The 17,422-nt window shown below is 37.3% G+C and overlaps 1 protein-coding gene across 2 annotated transcripts in view; it reads left to right on the forward strand.

Moving 5' to 3' along the window:
- ZNF277 (zinc finger protein 277) overlaps window positions 1-17,422 on the forward strand; it is a 150,045-nt gene that overhangs the window by 99,453 nt on the left and 33,170 nt on the right. For both annotated transcript variants that reach the window (XM_002818354.5, XM_054559686.2), the window contains exon 5: window positions 12,181-12,272. In XM_002818354.5, coding sequence (XP_002818400.2) covers window positions 12,181-12,272 — 92 coding nt within the window. The remainder of the gene's footprint in view (window positions 1-12,180; window positions 12,273-17,422) is intronic.

Genomic DNA, 17,422 nt, shown 5'->3' on the forward strand with positions numbered 1-17,422 from the left:
TGTTTGTATCAACAGGACAGACATTTTTCTGCAGCTGATTAATGAGAATTTTAATTTTTATTACTTTCAAGTTTCCATTTTCTTGACCACATACTATGTATTTTCTATCCTGAACTTTAATTAATGGCTGAAAACTTTAATCCTAAATTCTAAACTGTTTTAGAACTGCTTGCTCTTTAAGATTTTCTCTCCTCTGAGATTTCTGAATGTTTTTTTTTTTTTTTTTTTGAGATGGAGTCTCGCTCTGTCACCTAGGCTGGAATGCAATGGCGCGATTTCAGCTCCCTGCAGCCTCCGCCTTCCGAATTCAAGTGATTCTCCTGCCCCAGCTTCCTGAGTAGCTAGGGTTACAGGCATGCACTACCACGCCCAGCTAATTTTTATATTTTTAGTATAGATGGGGTTTCACCATGTTGGCCAGACTAGTCTTGAACTCCTGACCTCAGGTGATCCGCCCGCCTCCGCCTCCTAAAGTGTTGGGATTATAGGCGTGAGCCACTGCCCCCAGCCAATGTTCATGTTTTTATCCCTTTTCTAGAGAGGCTTTTTTATAATCCCAGCATGTAAGCAAAAAGGGAATGCACTTTAGATCTTTACTGGTCCCTAAACATATTCGGGGAGCACAATGACCAAGGGGTGGTACTGTAGGTCTCCTCATCTTCCTTCTTTTCCAGCCACCTTTCTATCAGGTTGTTTCCAGACCTGACCTATCCTGTCTTTTAAAAGAAAAGGCCTTCATTTTCATAAATTTTAAGTATTTTAAATATTTAATTTTTTAATATTTAAATCTTTTAACACCAAATACATGCCTATAACTTTATTTTGAATGTTCTAAGGAAAGTGCATTGCAGAACTTGCTTGACAAACTGCAGGTTAGGTTCTCTCAGGACTGTCCTTACATCCAGCTCTTATACCCCAGAACACTAATACTCACTCAGATACCGTCGAGAAGAAAAACTCAGGAATAATTATATTATTTCTCAACATTTTTTACCCCATCCCCAGCAGTAGCCAACATCTACTTTGCAGTGCAGGATTTGGGTCCTTCTCCCAGCAGCTTATAGCCTTTGCTTTGTGTGCTAAAGAATGGTCCCCAGAAGCAAGCTGGGGTTCGTGCCTGTTCACCATCAAAGGGCTTTTGTTCATGTCTCTTTGCCCTGTTCCTAGTCTTTCTCCTGAGAACTTGGAGGAAGCCCATGGTGGGAGTTGGACCCCTTGTGTCTAGGACTCTCAGGGATTTTGCCTTTAAGAATTACTTAAAATACAAACTTTTGTCTTCCTACTTGCCTTTTCCTCCCATGCTCTGTGTTCGTGTCTCTCTTCAGAGAGGCTATCCTCCTTTTAGAATTCAGTTTGTCTAGTTGCCTTGTGACTTCAGCTCTTTGGACTCAAAATAAGTTATGAATTTATTTCTTTTTTTTGTTTGTTTTTGAGACAGTCTCACTCTGTCGCCAGGCTGGAGTGCAGTGGTGTGATCTCGGCTCACTGCAGCCTCCGCCTCCTGGTTTCAAGGGATTCTCCCTCCTCAGCCTACTGACTACCTGGGATTATAGGCGCGTACCAGCACACCTGGCTAATTTTTTTGTATTTTAAATAGATGGGGTTTCACCATGTTGGCCAGGCTGGTCTCCAAGTCCTGACCTCAAGTGATCCACCCGCCTCAACCTCCCAATTGAATTTTTTTGATTATTCGGCTTTTTCTCATTGATAGGATGTTCTCTTGTATCTATCTCCTAAGCAGAAATTGAGCTCCTCCTCCCCCCTACTTGATTTTAATTAGTATCTTAGTGATTAAGTGCTACTTTTGGCTAAGGTAGATGCTTTTTTTTTTCCTTTTATAGAGTTCTAAAAGATAAATACATACATACATATGTATTTAGTATGCATACATATGTCCAAATACATATATATGTATTTGTCTACTAAATGAGGTATAGCTTCAAGACACTATTGACCCTGTCAATTAGTTGTCAAAAATTCTAAAACCTGTTACTATGGCTTGGTGTTTAATCTTGGTGTTGACTTACCTATCAATTATTTTATCAATAAATTGCTATATTTGGTTATCTTCATATCCATTTTGCCAGAAGTTGTCTTTGGAGTATATGCGAGCAATTTATGTCACTCACTGCCAGATGTTCTTTGGATAGTTTTCTGATACCCACCCAATAATGGCTAGGCGTCTGCTAACACTTTACTTAAAATTTAATCTGTTAAAAATTGTGACCATGGCTGGGTGCTGTGGCTCACTCCTGTAATCCCAGCACTTTGGGAGGTGAGGCGGGCGGATCACTTGAGGCCAGGAGTTCGAGGCCAGCCTGACCAACATAGCGAAACCCGTTCTCTACTTAAAAAATTAAAAAATTAGCCAGGCGTCATGGCACATGCCTGTAATCGCAGATACTTGGGAGGCTGAAGCAGAAGAACCACTTGAGCCCAGGAGGTGGAGGTTGCAGTGAGTCGAGATCACACCACTGCACTCTAGCCTGGACAACAGAGCAAGATTGTGTCTTAAAAAAAAAAAAAATTGAAAAAATTATGATCATGATATGTATGAGGTTTGGAAGCCAATAGTTGGTGTTAGGAGGGTGGATGAGGATTAGTGGACTCTGATCTAGTGTGTGGCTATTCTCTTCAGTCATTTTTGAGTAACAATTAAATGACTTTTCATGCAAGTTCTAGTCTGTGCTTAGGATGTAGAAGAGGAAAGATGTTTTCCCTCACTCACCTCTAGTTTCATGGATGAGACCTGTAAAACAAAAGACAGATTAACAAAGGAAAAGCATACAAATGTATTTAGTGTGTTTTACTTGACTCAAGAGCCTTCATAAGGAAATGAAGACCCAAAGAAATGGACACCTGTGCATTTTTCTGCTAAACTTGATGAAGAAGTGGATAGTTGTGGGGAAGTATGATTAGACAAGGAGGATATGATCTGGTAAAAACTGGAGAGGACTTAGCAAAACCTATTTGTTCAGATTCTTCTGTTTATCCTCGTGTCTTCAGAGATAAGGATGTTCCTTTCTCCTAGGTATAAGAGAGGGTACCTTTTGAATGAAGGCTTTAAGATCTACTTTAGGGGAAAAGGGGAAGGAGGAGGTAAAAGTGAGCTTCCTGCTTCTGCTATTCCAAGGTGCCATATTTTGGGGTGGCATGTTCTGAACCCCATCACTGACTATGCAGTTTTTACAAGAGTCAACCCAAATGTCTCCTCCTGATGATCTCCTGAAGCCTGTGCCTCTGTATCCATGTGAGAGTCTATAAAAGCAACATTCCAGATACTGACTGGAAGAAAGACAGATTCAAGATTATAACCAACCAATACTTAACAAAAACTGTGTTCAGGGACGATTGTTTGAGGAAGACTGGAGACTGATTGTTTAAGACTATATAGAAAAATTTCATAATTTCTCTATGTAGTCTTAAACAATCAGTCAGGAGACAAGAAGTATCTGTACTGCATCATGACAATCCATAACCCACCCCTCTGTACTGTTTTCACTGAGTTTGAGGGTGTGCTTTGGGATGAGGGTTAGCTTTTTTTGAGGCTTGATATTGGAAACAGCCCTATGTTGTTTTTTCTATTAATCCTAAATATATTGTCCATGATACATATACTTATTATGTACCCACAATGACTCTCACACCAGTTACCTAGACAGGCCAAACTTCACAAGTTAAGGGCACAGCCCTCCACAGACTATCCTCACTTCAAACACCAGTCACAAATTGGGGGTTCCTCAGGATACTTTTGCTTCTCACCATCTGGCTACAAATTCAAGGGTTCCCACTACTCTTTCAGGTTCAGTAGTTTGCTATAATGACTCACAGAACTCAGAAAAGCACTATACTTGTGATTACAGTGCAGTCATAGCAATAGGATACAAATCAGAGCAAGTCAAACAGAGAGACACATAGGATGAGATCTGGGAGATTCCCAAATACAAAGCTGCCATCGTTCCTAAGGATGCATTGTCCTCCTAGCACATCAGTATATAACCATACCCAGAGTAATCCCAACCAAGAAAGTTTAATGGAGCTTTGGTGTCCAGAGTTTTTATTGTGGCTTCATTAAGTAGGTGTAATTGATTAAATCATTGGTCACATGGTTGAGCTTGATCTCCAGCCCCCCTCCCTTCCCAGGAGATGAGGCTGATCTTATGTGGCCCAGAGCCCCAACACACTTATCACATGGTTGGTCTTTCTGGCATGGCCGGTTCCCATCCTGAGTCATGTCATTTATATAAACTATCAGGTGTGGTCAAAGGGCCCACCAGGAATAACACAGACCCTCCAGTCACTCAGGAAATTCTCAGGGTTAATAAGTTACCTCCTAGGAACAGACAACAAGGACCATCCGAATTCTCCACACAAACCCTTTATCTGGTGTGTTTCCCTTGTCTGCCAAAGCTGAGAGCCACATTTAGGGCCTACGTTTAGGTTAGGTTTGAGAGAGAGAGAGAGAGAGAGAGAGTGTGTGTGTATGTGTTTGTGTATTTTATTTTTTATTTGCAATGTAGGTGCCCACCCTACTTTTTTCTTTCTTCTTTTACTCCCATTTCTATGCTACATTGTTCTGTAGCAGCTTGAAACATTTATTAGAACAAAGTGGAGGTATAAGTGAAATAATCCCAGATACCTCAGAGTTAATCCATGGTTCTTAAAATAAAAAGCAGGAGAAATAGGAAATTCTGCTGCCTTGCTGTGGAGCCTTTGGGCCACTGCTATAATTTTCATGGGGAGATTTGTTGTGTTCTATATTGGAGGAGTGCCACTGGACTCCTAGGCTGAGAATGCCTAGCTGGTTCTGCCATGCTGCTGCCTTTAAGCCGGTTTGGGAAGGAACCTGAGGAGTGTGCCTTTTTCTCTCATAGCCACTCATATATCTATTTAGCCAAGAAATTCTATTGTAAATCTATTACTTGTCAGTATCCATAAAATGTTTTTGATAGCCATAGCTAATAACATCCATCTTGGTTTTACTTTCGTGTGTTAATGCAGGTTATTTCCATTGGATTTGTCACTTTAAGCATCAGTTTTTTTACTTTCCTGTGTATAATTCTTACCTAAATAAACATTTTTTAAATTGCTCTTTCATAAATTGACTGGTTTTTATAATTTTCAACCTAATTCACATTTTCATTTTCTACCTATGTGTCAATCCCCTATGACTATGTTGAGTGCCATCTGCTATATCTGCTGTTTTATTAATGTTTTCTCTGCTTTTAGCTTATGAATAAAGATGAAAGACTAGGCATTGACCCCTTTGCTGTCACACTTGACATTTTACACTAATTAGAAAAACATATATAGCTTATTATTATGACTGCCTAACACATAAGTTGATCTTATATTCTTACAACTATGGTTTTATCTAAGCGTATTTGTAATGAAAATCTTAACTGATTTTTATCAGCTTCTTTGAGAGGCTCAAACATATAATGTCTGCGCCATGCTCTTCATCTCCCTATTCCTAGTATATAGCCCAGAATAAACTTAAATGAATAAAACCTGATATATAACCCAGCATGAATTTTTTTTTTCAGAAAACATAAATCCACAAAGTAGATGGGCACATCTTCAATTTGCACATCTTTGTGGTGCTTTTTATGGAGTGTCTCCTAATTTTTTTTTATTCATAAGTGACTTCAAACATATGCCACAGCTAATTCTATCTGATGCTAAGCTTTATGAAGGAAAGAAAGAGTAAGGGAAAGAAAAAAAAGAGGGAGAAAAGGAGGAAGGGAAGAAGGAGAGGAGAGAAGAAAATAGAAAAGAAAAAATACTTTTCTTCATTGCACAAGTAGCTTCTACTCAGTTTTTTGCCTGATCAGCAGTTGTCAGTATGTTTACCACAGAAGAAGGATGCACAGAATTTAAAACTATTTTGTTTTCTCACATCCTAGCAAGGTAACAGCAATAGGAATAAAGGTGCTAGGGCATAGTGATAATGTGACTGTCTTCTACGTAGACTCCTATTAACCACTTGAAGTTTTGAAGAAATAGAAGCCATGGGAAACACAGCAACTCCATTCAACAGTTATTGTGCACCCTGTCTATAATGCCAGGGGAGATTACAAAGATGAATAAAACAGTTCTGCCTTCAGTGGGCTTGTTATCTGGTAGAATACATTATGAGTTGATTACATAGAGATAATAACATTAACAAGGTTGTCCTATCAGTTGTTCATATACTTCGGAAGACTATTGGTTTGGAAAAAAAAATTTTTTCTATGCATCAGAGCTTGAGTCCTAGGCAGATGAATTATTTTGTAATTTAAGATTTAGATGTAGAATACCTCACAATCAAATGAAATGTGTGAACCTAGGGTGGTCTTGAGTAGAGGTTAGGGAGGAACATTAAAAGACATTCTTGGGGTAATTGAAGAAATCTAAATATTATCTGGACACTACAAGCTATTTTAAATTTACTGTTGATTTTCTTACTTGTGATGATAATGGTTTTGTGGTTATACATAGGGGAATGTCCTTACTCTTAGGAGGGGCATGCTGAAGTATTTAGGAGTAAAGTATCATCATATCTGCACTTATTTTCAAATAGTACAGCCAAAACAAAGTATATAGTATACAAATGTACGTGTGCATGTGAAGAGAGAGAAAGAAACAGGCAAAATGTTCACAGTTACCGAATGTAAATATTGAGTACAGGAATGTTAATTGTACTGTTGATTTAACTTTTCTGTGTTGGTGAAATTTTTCATAATAAAAAATTTTTTAAAAATAGAAGAGTAGCAAAGTTTAGGGATAGCTACCTGTCTTATTTAGCTTCCTGGTTTACTAATTCATTTAGAATGTCATGACATCGCTATGTCAGCAAAGGCAATTTCAACAAATAAAGGAGAGCTTTCTTTTCCTTATTGAATTGATTACAGTACAATAATGAAAACTGTTCCAGACATAATAGTTGCATATTTAAAATACTTTTTTCATATTTTATGTATAAGTGAAAAATGGTCAAAAGTATATATTATATCTTTGTTGTTATTTTAAGAAATTTACAAGGCAAAAGTACTTTGTAGACTAAACTTTATTAGAGTGGAAAGGAGGAAAACCTTGATCTCATTATTTCAATTCTTAATATTTTTTAGAAAATGAAACAAAAGTAATTGTGTTCTATACCAATGTACTTCATTTTCCTTAGCTGTTGGGCTTTATAATTATCACTAATTCATTTCCTTATTATGACTTGCATCTTCTATTTTGCTGAAAACGTCATGTTAGTAACAAACTGTATTTGTGCCCTTAAAAAGTATGTTTTTTAATTTTTTTTTTTTTTTTTTCAGACTGGGCCTCGCTGTCTTGCCCAGGCTGGAGTGCAGTGGTATGATCACAGCTCACTGCAGCCTCAAGCTTCTGGGCTCAAGCGATCGTCCCACCTCAGTCAGCCTCCTGGATAGCTGGACTACAGGCACGCACCACCATGCCTGGCCAATTGTTTTATTTTTAGTAAAGATGGGGGTCTCCCTATTTTGCCCAGGCCGTGTTTATAGTATTAAAAGTAAAAATGATTTTTTAAAAGTAAAAACCTATCCCCAAATCCCTAGTCCTATAGCAAGTAAAATTCTATGTATCTCTGTATATATTTTGTAAAAATTGTCTGTTGTAAGTTTAAAAGAAAACTTTAGGATTTTTAAAAATCATAATCAACAGTAAATTTCTTGGAATAGTTTACGTATGTAGTACACCATTCTCTTTGTTTAAACAAATTATCAACTTACTGTCACTGTGGGAAGCTCTTCATTTTACTTTATAAATGAAATATAAACTACATAATAAGTGCCAACCATATGTCAGTAAGGGATAATCAAGTGTGTTATAAACCCCTTTCCTTTGAGAAAACCATTTTGATTTTCAGTAGAGCACATAGATTTGTAGTGTGTATGTTGTTGCACCTCGGGTATAAATGTAGTCATCATGTATTTATTGAGAATCTACTATAAGAAATTGTGTGCATATGGCATAGAGGAACTCATTTTCTGTGAGTAGAGATGGTTGGGACACAGTTTTCCTGAAGACCAAGCAATATAGATGCCAACTGAATGCTATAAAACTGTGGTAGAAAAAGGAAGTATCACTTCTAATACAGAAACAGTCTGAGAAAGTCACTTTAATGATTTGTAGAATGTTTCACAGGCAATTTAGAGATCATCTGAAACTGAGTCCTAGAGAAGTGGTATGCCCAAGGCCACATTAAGAGCTACTTCGTCAGAAAAACAGGACAAGAATACAGAACTCCTAAGTGTCAGGCCATTATTCTTTCCACTCACCACAAAGATACAGCATTTGAACTGACCCTTGCGTAAGCAAAGATGGGCAAAAGAGGGAACGATTACTCCAGGCCATTGAGTGGCTTCAGAAATCATAGTAGGTAGTTCAGAACTGCTATTAAGAGTAATACACAACTAAATAATGGCATATGTTCTTGCTATTCCCTATAACATAGGATTGTATGGGGAAGAAATGTGAGAGAAGACTTTTAAAAACCTAGGTTAGAAGCCAGGCGCAGAGGCTCCCACCTATAAAGCCCAGCGCTTTGGGAGGCTGAGGGAGGAGGATCACTTGACCGCAGGAGTTCAAGGCCAGCCTGGACAAGATGGAGAAACCCTGTCTCTACAAAAAAATACAGAAAATTAACTGGGCATAGTTGTATGCACCTGTAGTCCCAGCTACTTGGGACGCTGAGGTGGGAAAATCGCTTGAGCCCATGAAGTCGAGGCTGCAGTGAGCCGTGATCGTGCCACTGCACTCCAGCCTGCGTGACAGAGTGAGACTCTGTCTCAAAAAACAAAAACAAAACAACCTAGGTTGGAATCAAGTACAGAGTATTGTGAATGCCATGCTAAATATTGTGGATTTTATTCAATAGAAAACAAGGATCCATTAAGGTGTTACTTAAGATTTTATTGATTACCAGTTTTAGTTTTATTTCCAGACAGTGTAATTACATATTTGCAGACTAATTTTTTAAAGGTCCATTCACATCAAATTTTGTCTTCCATCCCTCTAGGTATGCATCAGATAAACATACTTTTAAAATATATGTACGGGGAAAGTCTTTCCTATAAATCCATCCATCTGGTATCTGGTAAGCTCAGTAGATCCAAATTGTAGAGAACTCAATAATAAGAAACAAACCCTACCAGATGAAAATAACTCCCCCGACACTCATCTGAGGAAGATATTGGAAGCTACTTTTTCTTAGGTACCAAACATATTTGAGTTAATTTTATTCTTAGAATTTGATGATCTGTTTTTCCTTAGCTGAGTTTTGGGAGTCCCTAAGTCTCTATAGTTTTGTTCTAGGTTAAAAGGAAGAACGGAAGGTCTAAACAGAGGATAGCTAATGTAGAGGAGGTGTAGATGGGGGAGCCAGTTGGTGGGTGTAGAAGTAGACCCACTAACAGGGATGAAAAGCTTCAGTGAATAAAGGGAGATAAACATAGATGGCCAAAAAAGAGAGAGAATAAAATTAAACCAAAAGAGCACAACAGTTTAGAGTCATTTGCAAAGTGATCCTGAAAGTAAAATACTTTTGCATTGCAGTACAGTATGGTAGTAATTGTTCACAGCAAAGACCCTGTATCATATAGAACAGGTTAAATTATGTCTTGAATTTGGAATTCAGAAAAACATGAGAATTGTCTTAGAAACCATCTTGTGCAAAACTTAACCAACTTCAAATAGCAAATTAAAATGTCTGTGACCTAGAAAGTCTTAGAATTCCTCTTTTTCTAATTAAACTAGAAATAAGGAATAATTATATTTGCATATGTTATCTATGCTGTTATTTTAATGTGTTCTAAGCCCCAAATGCTGAGCGGCTCATTTTATATTGAATTCACCTCAATGAGGCTTCCGTGTGGGTATTTTGTAAGAAAGATTTTAATGCTGCCCTACCTCTCCAGATCACTGTCCCCTGGCTTCTGAAGTTGTTTGTTCACTAAATAAGAAGATTATTGTTCTAAGCTCTGTATCGACATGTGCTACAGTGGGTACCTTCTGAGAAAAAAGTAAAAGTGGTATCATGAAAATAGCACCAAATTTGGCACCAAGTAGCTATGTAGCTTTAAACAAATCCCCTAACATCTCTTACAGGGAGTCAGTAGATAGTTTCATGAGATCCCTTTCAGCTGTCATGTTGTAAAAAGCCAGTTCTACACAATATTGGTCAGAAAGAAAATCTTACTAGAGTAGAGAGGTTAGATGTAGTTAGTAGAAATAGAATACATTAATGGGAACACTGGAAAAATCGTCTTTTAAGAAGTTCCTGTTCATATCCGTCGCCCACTTTTTGATGGGTTTGTTGGTTTTTTTCATACATTTCTTGGCTGTATAAATGTCCTCTTTTGAGAAGTGTCTGTTTATATCCTTTGCCTACTTTTTCATACGATCGTTTGTTTTTTTCTTGTAAATTTGTTTAAGTTCCTTGTAGATTCTGGATATTAGCCCTTTGTCAGATGGATAGATTGCAAAAATTTTCTCCCATTCTGTAGGTTGCCTGTTCATTCTGATGATGGTTTTTTTTGCTTGCAGAAGCTCTCTAGTTTAATTAGATCCCATTTGTCAATTTTGGCTTTTGTTGCCATTGCTTTTGGTGTTTTAGTCATGAAGTCTTTGCCCTTGCCTATGTCCTGAATGGTATTGCCTAGGTTTTCTTCTGGGGTTTTTATGCTTTTAGAGTGTTGGTGGGAGTATAAATTAGTTCAACCATTGTGGAAGACAGTGTGGCAATTCCTCAAGGATCTCGAACCAGAAATACCATTTGACTCAGCAATCCCATTACTGTGTATATACCCAAATGATTATAAATCATTCTACTATAAAGACACATGCACACATATGTTTACTGCAACACTATTCACAACAAAAAAGACTTGGAACCAACCCAAATGCCCATCAATGATAGACTGGATAAAGAAAATGTGGCACATATACACCATGGAATACTATGCAGCCATAAAAAGGGGCAAGTTCATGTCCTTAGCAAGGACATGGATGAAGCTGGAAACCATCATTCTCAGCAAACTAACACAGGAACAGAAGATCAAACACCACATGTTCTCACTCATAAGTAAGAGTTAAACAATGAGAACACATGGACACAGGGAGGGAACATCATACACTGAGGCCTATCAGGGTTTAAGGGGCCAGGGAAGGGATAACATTGGAGAAATACCTAATGTAGATGATGGGTTGATGGGTACAGCAAACCACCATGGCACATGTATACCTATGTAACAAACCTGCACGATCTGCACATGTATCCCAGAACTTAAAGTGTAATAAAAAATTAAAAAAGAGAAAACTGAGGATTAAAGAGGTTAAATATCAATCATATGTGAGAGCCACATTTCAAATCCAGATCTGCTCCATGTTTCAGAGCCTGAGCTCTTAACTGTTGTACTGTGGCCAGAAATGGTTGCATGATAGAAACAGGAATCAAGTGGGATCTTGATTAGCAGATAAGATTTGTGAAAGTGAAAAAGAAAAAGGAAATAAAATGGCCTCAGGAAAAATAACATGTGGAACCACCTTGATTAGAGCAGGATATTATCAGAGCATATTTTAAATTATTTGAGTTGAGGTGCAACAAGTTAATTGTGCATGAAAATATTAAGAAAAATTCTAGCAGCAAAAAGAGGATGAATATGATAGAAAAGGGATTGAAATCAGGGAGAACCTTTAGGAGACTTTATTTATGGTAACCCACAATGACTAAAAACTGAACTCAGAGGGGTGACCTTGGGAATGGTGGAGAAAAGTTATATGGAAGATAGTTCAAGTGAAAAATTGATCATAACTTGATTACAAATCAAACTGAGAATTAGGGAAAGGAGCAAGTCAAAGATCCCACCACAGTTTTGGTTTTGGAAGATGATAGGGATGGGAAGACACTAGAAAAGACAGGGTAGCAAAAGATGATAAAACCTTGTTGATTTTAATTCCCACATAGCTGTTCAAGTAGAGTGTTCTGTAAGCATTTTATGGGACAAACTTGGAGTTTAATGCAAAAACAGGAATGGAGAAATTTGAAATGTTGGCAACTTTTATATACTCCCTTTATACTTCCAGCCCAGTTTCCTCCCATCCAGACTTTGACATTTTTTATTAGCCAATTGTGCATTAAGTTAATACCATAAATCTGTTTCTACTTTCCAGAGAGAAATTCTGGAACAACAGCAGCAAGAACGAAATGATACCAATTTTCGTGGCGTTTGTATGTTTTGCAATGAAGAATTCCTTGGAAACAGGTTTGCCATTATGCATCTTTAAATGTTACTGTTTTTAATCTGAAAACTCATCAAAACATCCCTAACTGTTGGTTATATACATTAAGTTCTATGTGTTGGCTCAGGGCCCTTTCATATATAAGCAGTACTTTTTAAAAATATGCCCAACATCAAAGATGAACTGTAGTTGCTCTAAGCAGCAGAGGGGTATAAATTCTTAAAATGGCAGAAGCAGATTTATGTTTAATATTATAGGGCTTTTAAAATTGGCTGACTGGCAAGACCATATGCAGCAAACTACTGCAGATGCACCTCTGTATACTAACTCTTTTCTTCTAAATCATTGGTAACTTTTCACTTTTGGTTATTAAAAATAAAGACATAAAAAAGAAGTGGGGGCACTGGTGATTCTATCACCAGCCCCAGCTGGTCCAAAACCAGCTGGTGCAGTACAATTCAATTCTGTACTAATCACCTGGGATTAGCATAAGGTTTTACATATTTAAGGGCACAGGCTCAAACAAGACTGCCTCCACATTAGACACCAGCCATAAACTCATGTGGTCCCAAGGCTACCCAAAGTTTTGACCGCTGGTTATAAAGTCAGAGGTTCCCACTGATAATTTCATGGGTTTGATAATTTGCTAGAATTACTTACAGAACTCAGGAAAGCACTGTACTTATGATTACAGTTTTACTATAAAGGATACAGATTAGAAACTGCCAAATGAAGAGACAAATTGGGCAGGGTCTGAGAGGGTCCTGAATAAGGAGTTTCTAAATCCTCTTCCCAAGGAATTAGGACCTGTCACCCTCCTAGCACATTAAGGAATTCACCAACCAGCAACCTACCCTGAGTTTTGGTGTCCCAAGTTTTTATTAGGACTTCATTATGTAGGTATGATTGATTAAATTATTGAACTCAATCAGCAGCCCCCTACCCTCTCTGGAGGTCTGACTGGCTCAAAGTCCCAACCCTCTAATCATATGGTTGGTCTTTATGGTGAACATTCCCCATCTGGAAGCTATGTAGGGTTCTACCATGAGTCTCCTCATTCATATAATAAAGATACTCCTATCACTAGAAAAATTACTAGAAACTTTGTGCTAGGGACAAGAGACAAAGACCAGACACATTTATTATTATGCAACAGTAATGTTTACAAATATACATTCACTTAAATACAAATTATGAAGTTGTAACCTGTAGGAACTGAGGACGATTTCACTGAGTCAGCATACAGGGGATAATCAGAAAAATATCATTCTCCGCTCACTTGAAAGAAAGCAGTCTTTAGTGAAAACATAGCCCAGCACAGTAACTGACATTGTTATGTGAAAAACCTTGGAAAGGAGAAGGTAGCCACTTATTGGAATTTATAAAAGAGTTTAGTTGAGGCATTAATGTTCAAAACACCAGTGGTAAAGGTTTGATTCTCGGATCAGTTAGCATAGAGAAAAATCGGTGCCAAGGCCACTGATTGTACTTCTAACTTTGTCCTTCTATTTCAAAGGACTTTATGGGCATAACAATAAAGGCTAGTCTTAAAAGTTAACTTAAAAGTACCAGTGAAAACCCATGCCACCATCAGAAAATTTACCAAACATTACTACTGACAATGTTTTAACAAAATATTTCTGATTTTATGTTAAGGTAATTATTGACCTAGTGAGGAGGCATGTGAGTATTGTCAGATATCTCTCTTATTGGCATATGGGAAGCTACAAATAATATTTTTGTTTTCTATAAAGTTCTAGTGATGAATGTGGATATTGATATGATTTGAAATATCCATATGACATTAAATTCTTACAGTATTGGTATTTGAACATATTAAATATTGGTGTTTCTCTAGTTCCTAATATAATCTTCCTGTTCTTCTAGTCTAACTTATCTGCATTCTGTATTGAGTAGGGTCACATAGGAATTACATGAGCTCCTCAGTAGTCTTGACTTATGCCGTTGTTCTGTAGTAAATGTGCATTTTTTTTAAAATAACCGGTGAGAAAGATAGTGTCTAGTTCTTATAAAACGTCCCCTTTCATTCATCAGTTCTTTTCATTTATGAAAAGCTCAGCCTGTAAGATTAAAGACACAACTTGATTCCACCTATGCAATATATTAGCAGTGTTGCAGGCGTACATTTGTGTACGCCTTGGGACATAAATATAGAATATTTGTGTGTGCACTGGGACATAAATATAGAAAGAAGGAGATGGATAACAGACAAGGATAGAGTAATGAGTACTTTCTTGTTACCATACATCTACTTTTTCTCCTCTCCTCCACACCCTTCATTGTTTGTTTTAACCTGTTTGTGTCTTTGAATCGAAAGTGTATCTCTTATAGACAGTATACAGTTGGATCATTTTTTATCCATTCTGCCAGTCTTCTTCACCTTTTCATTGTAGTACTTAATTCGTGTTTAATGTCATTACTAATAAGATCACATTTACTTCTACTATTTTGCTATTTGTTTTCAATATGTTTTAGGTCTTCTCATTATTCTCCTCTATTGTTGCCTTCTTTTGTGTTGAATAGGTATTTTCTAGTGTATGATTTTTATTTAGTTCCCTTGTTTCTTTCTTTTTTTTTTTTTTGAGACAGAGTCTCACTCTGTCGCCCAGGCTGGAGTGCAATGGCAGGATCTCGGCTCGCTGCAAGTTCCGCCTCCCGGGTTCAGGCCATTCTTCTGCCTCAGCCTCCCGAGTAGCTGGGACTACAGGCACCCGCAACCACGCCTGGCTAATTTTTTGTATTTTTAGTAGAGATGGGGTTTCACCGTGTTAGCCAGGACAGTCTTGATCTCCTGACCTCGTGATCCCCCCACCTCGGCCTCCCAAAGTGCTGGGATTACAGGTGTGAGCCACCGCGCCCGGCTCCCTTGTTTCTTATACCATAGATTTTGAACTCTTTTTCTTAGTGTTTGCCCTGGGGATTGCAATTAACATTTCAATTGAAAACAATCTGTTTCAGGTTAATAACAACTTAATTTCAATAATATGCAAAAACTTTGCTCCAGTATAATTTGTTTCCTCCTCACTCCTTTGTGCTATTGTTGTCATACAAATTATACCTTTATATATTAGCAGCTCATGAACATGTTTTCTAATTACTGCTTTATACAATTATCTTTCATATCAGATATGAGAAGAAAAGGGTCATAAAAATGCAATTATACTGTATTTTATATTTACTTATGTAATCACCTTTACTAGTGATCTTTATTTCTTTATGTAGATTTGAGTTATTGTCTAGTGTCCCTTTCTTTTAACCTAAAGAACTTTCTTAAGTTTCTTGTTGGAGAGATCTGTTAGTAATGAATTCTTTCAGTTTCTGTTTATCTGGGAATGTCTTGATTTGTCCTTCATTTTTTTTCTTCCATCATTTTTTTGAGGAATAGTTTTACAGGATATAGAATTTTTGATTGGCAGTCTTTTTCCTTCAGCACTTTGAATATGACATTCTACTGCCTTCTAGTTTCCATAATTTCTGGTGAGAAATCACTTACTAAGGACTGCCTGCCTGTATGTAAGGAGTTGACTTTTTTCTTGCATCTTTCAAGAGACTCTCTTTATCTTTGCCTGTTGACAGTTTATGTGTTGGTAAGGATCTCTTATCTCTTGGTAAGAATCAATGAATTTGAAAATTGTTCAATTGAGATTTTCCAGTCTTCAGGACAGAAGAAAAAAAGAACAAAAAAAAATCAACAGCTACAGAGATCATCAATCAGATTCTTCCCCTGCCCCACCAGGATTTGTGTTCCTGTTTATGTGTTTAGTGATTTTCTTGGATTAATTCCAAGTCCTACTTGAAGTTTATTGGGTTTCTTAGATGTTTAAGTTAATGTGTTTCATCAAATTTGAAAAGTTTTCAGACATTATTTCTTTAAATGTTGTTTCTGCCCCCTTTCTCTCTGTCTCTCTGTTTCTCTCTCTCTCTGCTCGCATTTTGGAAATCCTATTATACATATGTTGGTAAACTTGAGCTCTGTAGCTGTGTTTATTTTTTTGTTTTGTTTTTTCTTCTGTTTCTAAGACTGGAAAATCCCATTGGACCAATCTTCAAATTCATTGATTTTTACTTCCAGCTTATGTCTTTTGAGCCCCTGTAATCAATTTTTTATTTCAGTTATTGTACTTTTCAAATCCAAAATTTCGATTGGTTGTCTTTTTAAAAAAAATACTTTCTGGCTACTCTTGGCCCCTCTGCGTATGTAAAATACATAATAATTTATATCTTTTTATTGGTATTCTGTTTGGTAAGATATCATTTTCATAATTTCCTTTGATTCTTTAGACAGGGGTTTCTTTTGTTCTTTTGAGCATATTCATATTAGCTAACTTAAAGTCTTTGCCTAGTGTGTCCAGTATCTGGACTTTCTCAGGGGTGATTTCTGTTTCTGCTTTCTTCCCCCGTGTGTGTAAAGTTTCTTATTTCTTTGTATGTCTTGTAATTTTTTTGTTGAAAACTCAACATTTAAGTAATACAATGTGGCAACTCTGGAAATTGGATTCCTCCTCCACCCCACCAGGGTTTTTGTTACTTTTTGTGTGTTTAGTGACTTTCCTGGACTAATTCTCCAAAGTGTGTATTATTGCTACTGTGTGGCCACTGAAGTCTCTGCACAGTTAGCTTAGTGTTCAGCTAATGATCAGAGATTTCGTTAAATTCCTTAAACCATTATATCTTCTGCCCTTTGCCAAGGGGCATTGTATGTGGGTTGGAGCACACCTTCAACACTTCATCAGTTTACAGTTCTGGTTTAGCCTCCACTTCTTGCTTGTGTAGAGTTTCAGGGTTAACCAGAGGTGAGAGATTAGGATCTTCACAGGTTTTTCTGGGGCATACATAGACCAGTACATATGTATGGCCTTCTAGATCCCCAGGAAAATGTCAACTTTTCAGAGTCCTCTATAGACACCTCATTACCCAGATTTTCCTTTTAAATTTTTTGGCCTATTGTTTGCTGCAATTAGTATTGCCTCAGGCAGCTGTTATGTTACAAAATTGTCACTGATTGTTCCTGGCAAATGCCCTAGGGGTGAGAATTTTTTCAATGGGTGGACTGAATCATGTCAAATAAAGACAAACCCTGTGAATGGTCCTTTTCCCATCACCTGCCATACAGGCTGAATAGTAACAGTTCTTGTAACAGTTCTTTCAGAAT

The sequence above is a fragment of the Pongo abelii genome, chromosome 6 (genome assembly GCF_028885655.2).
Source record: "Pongo abelii isolate AG06213 chromosome 6, NHGRI_mPonAbe1-v2.0_pri, whole genome shotgun sequence".
Taxonomy (NCBI): domain Eukaryota; kingdom Metazoa; phylum Chordata; class Mammalia; order Primates; family Hominidae; genus Pongo; species Pongo abelii.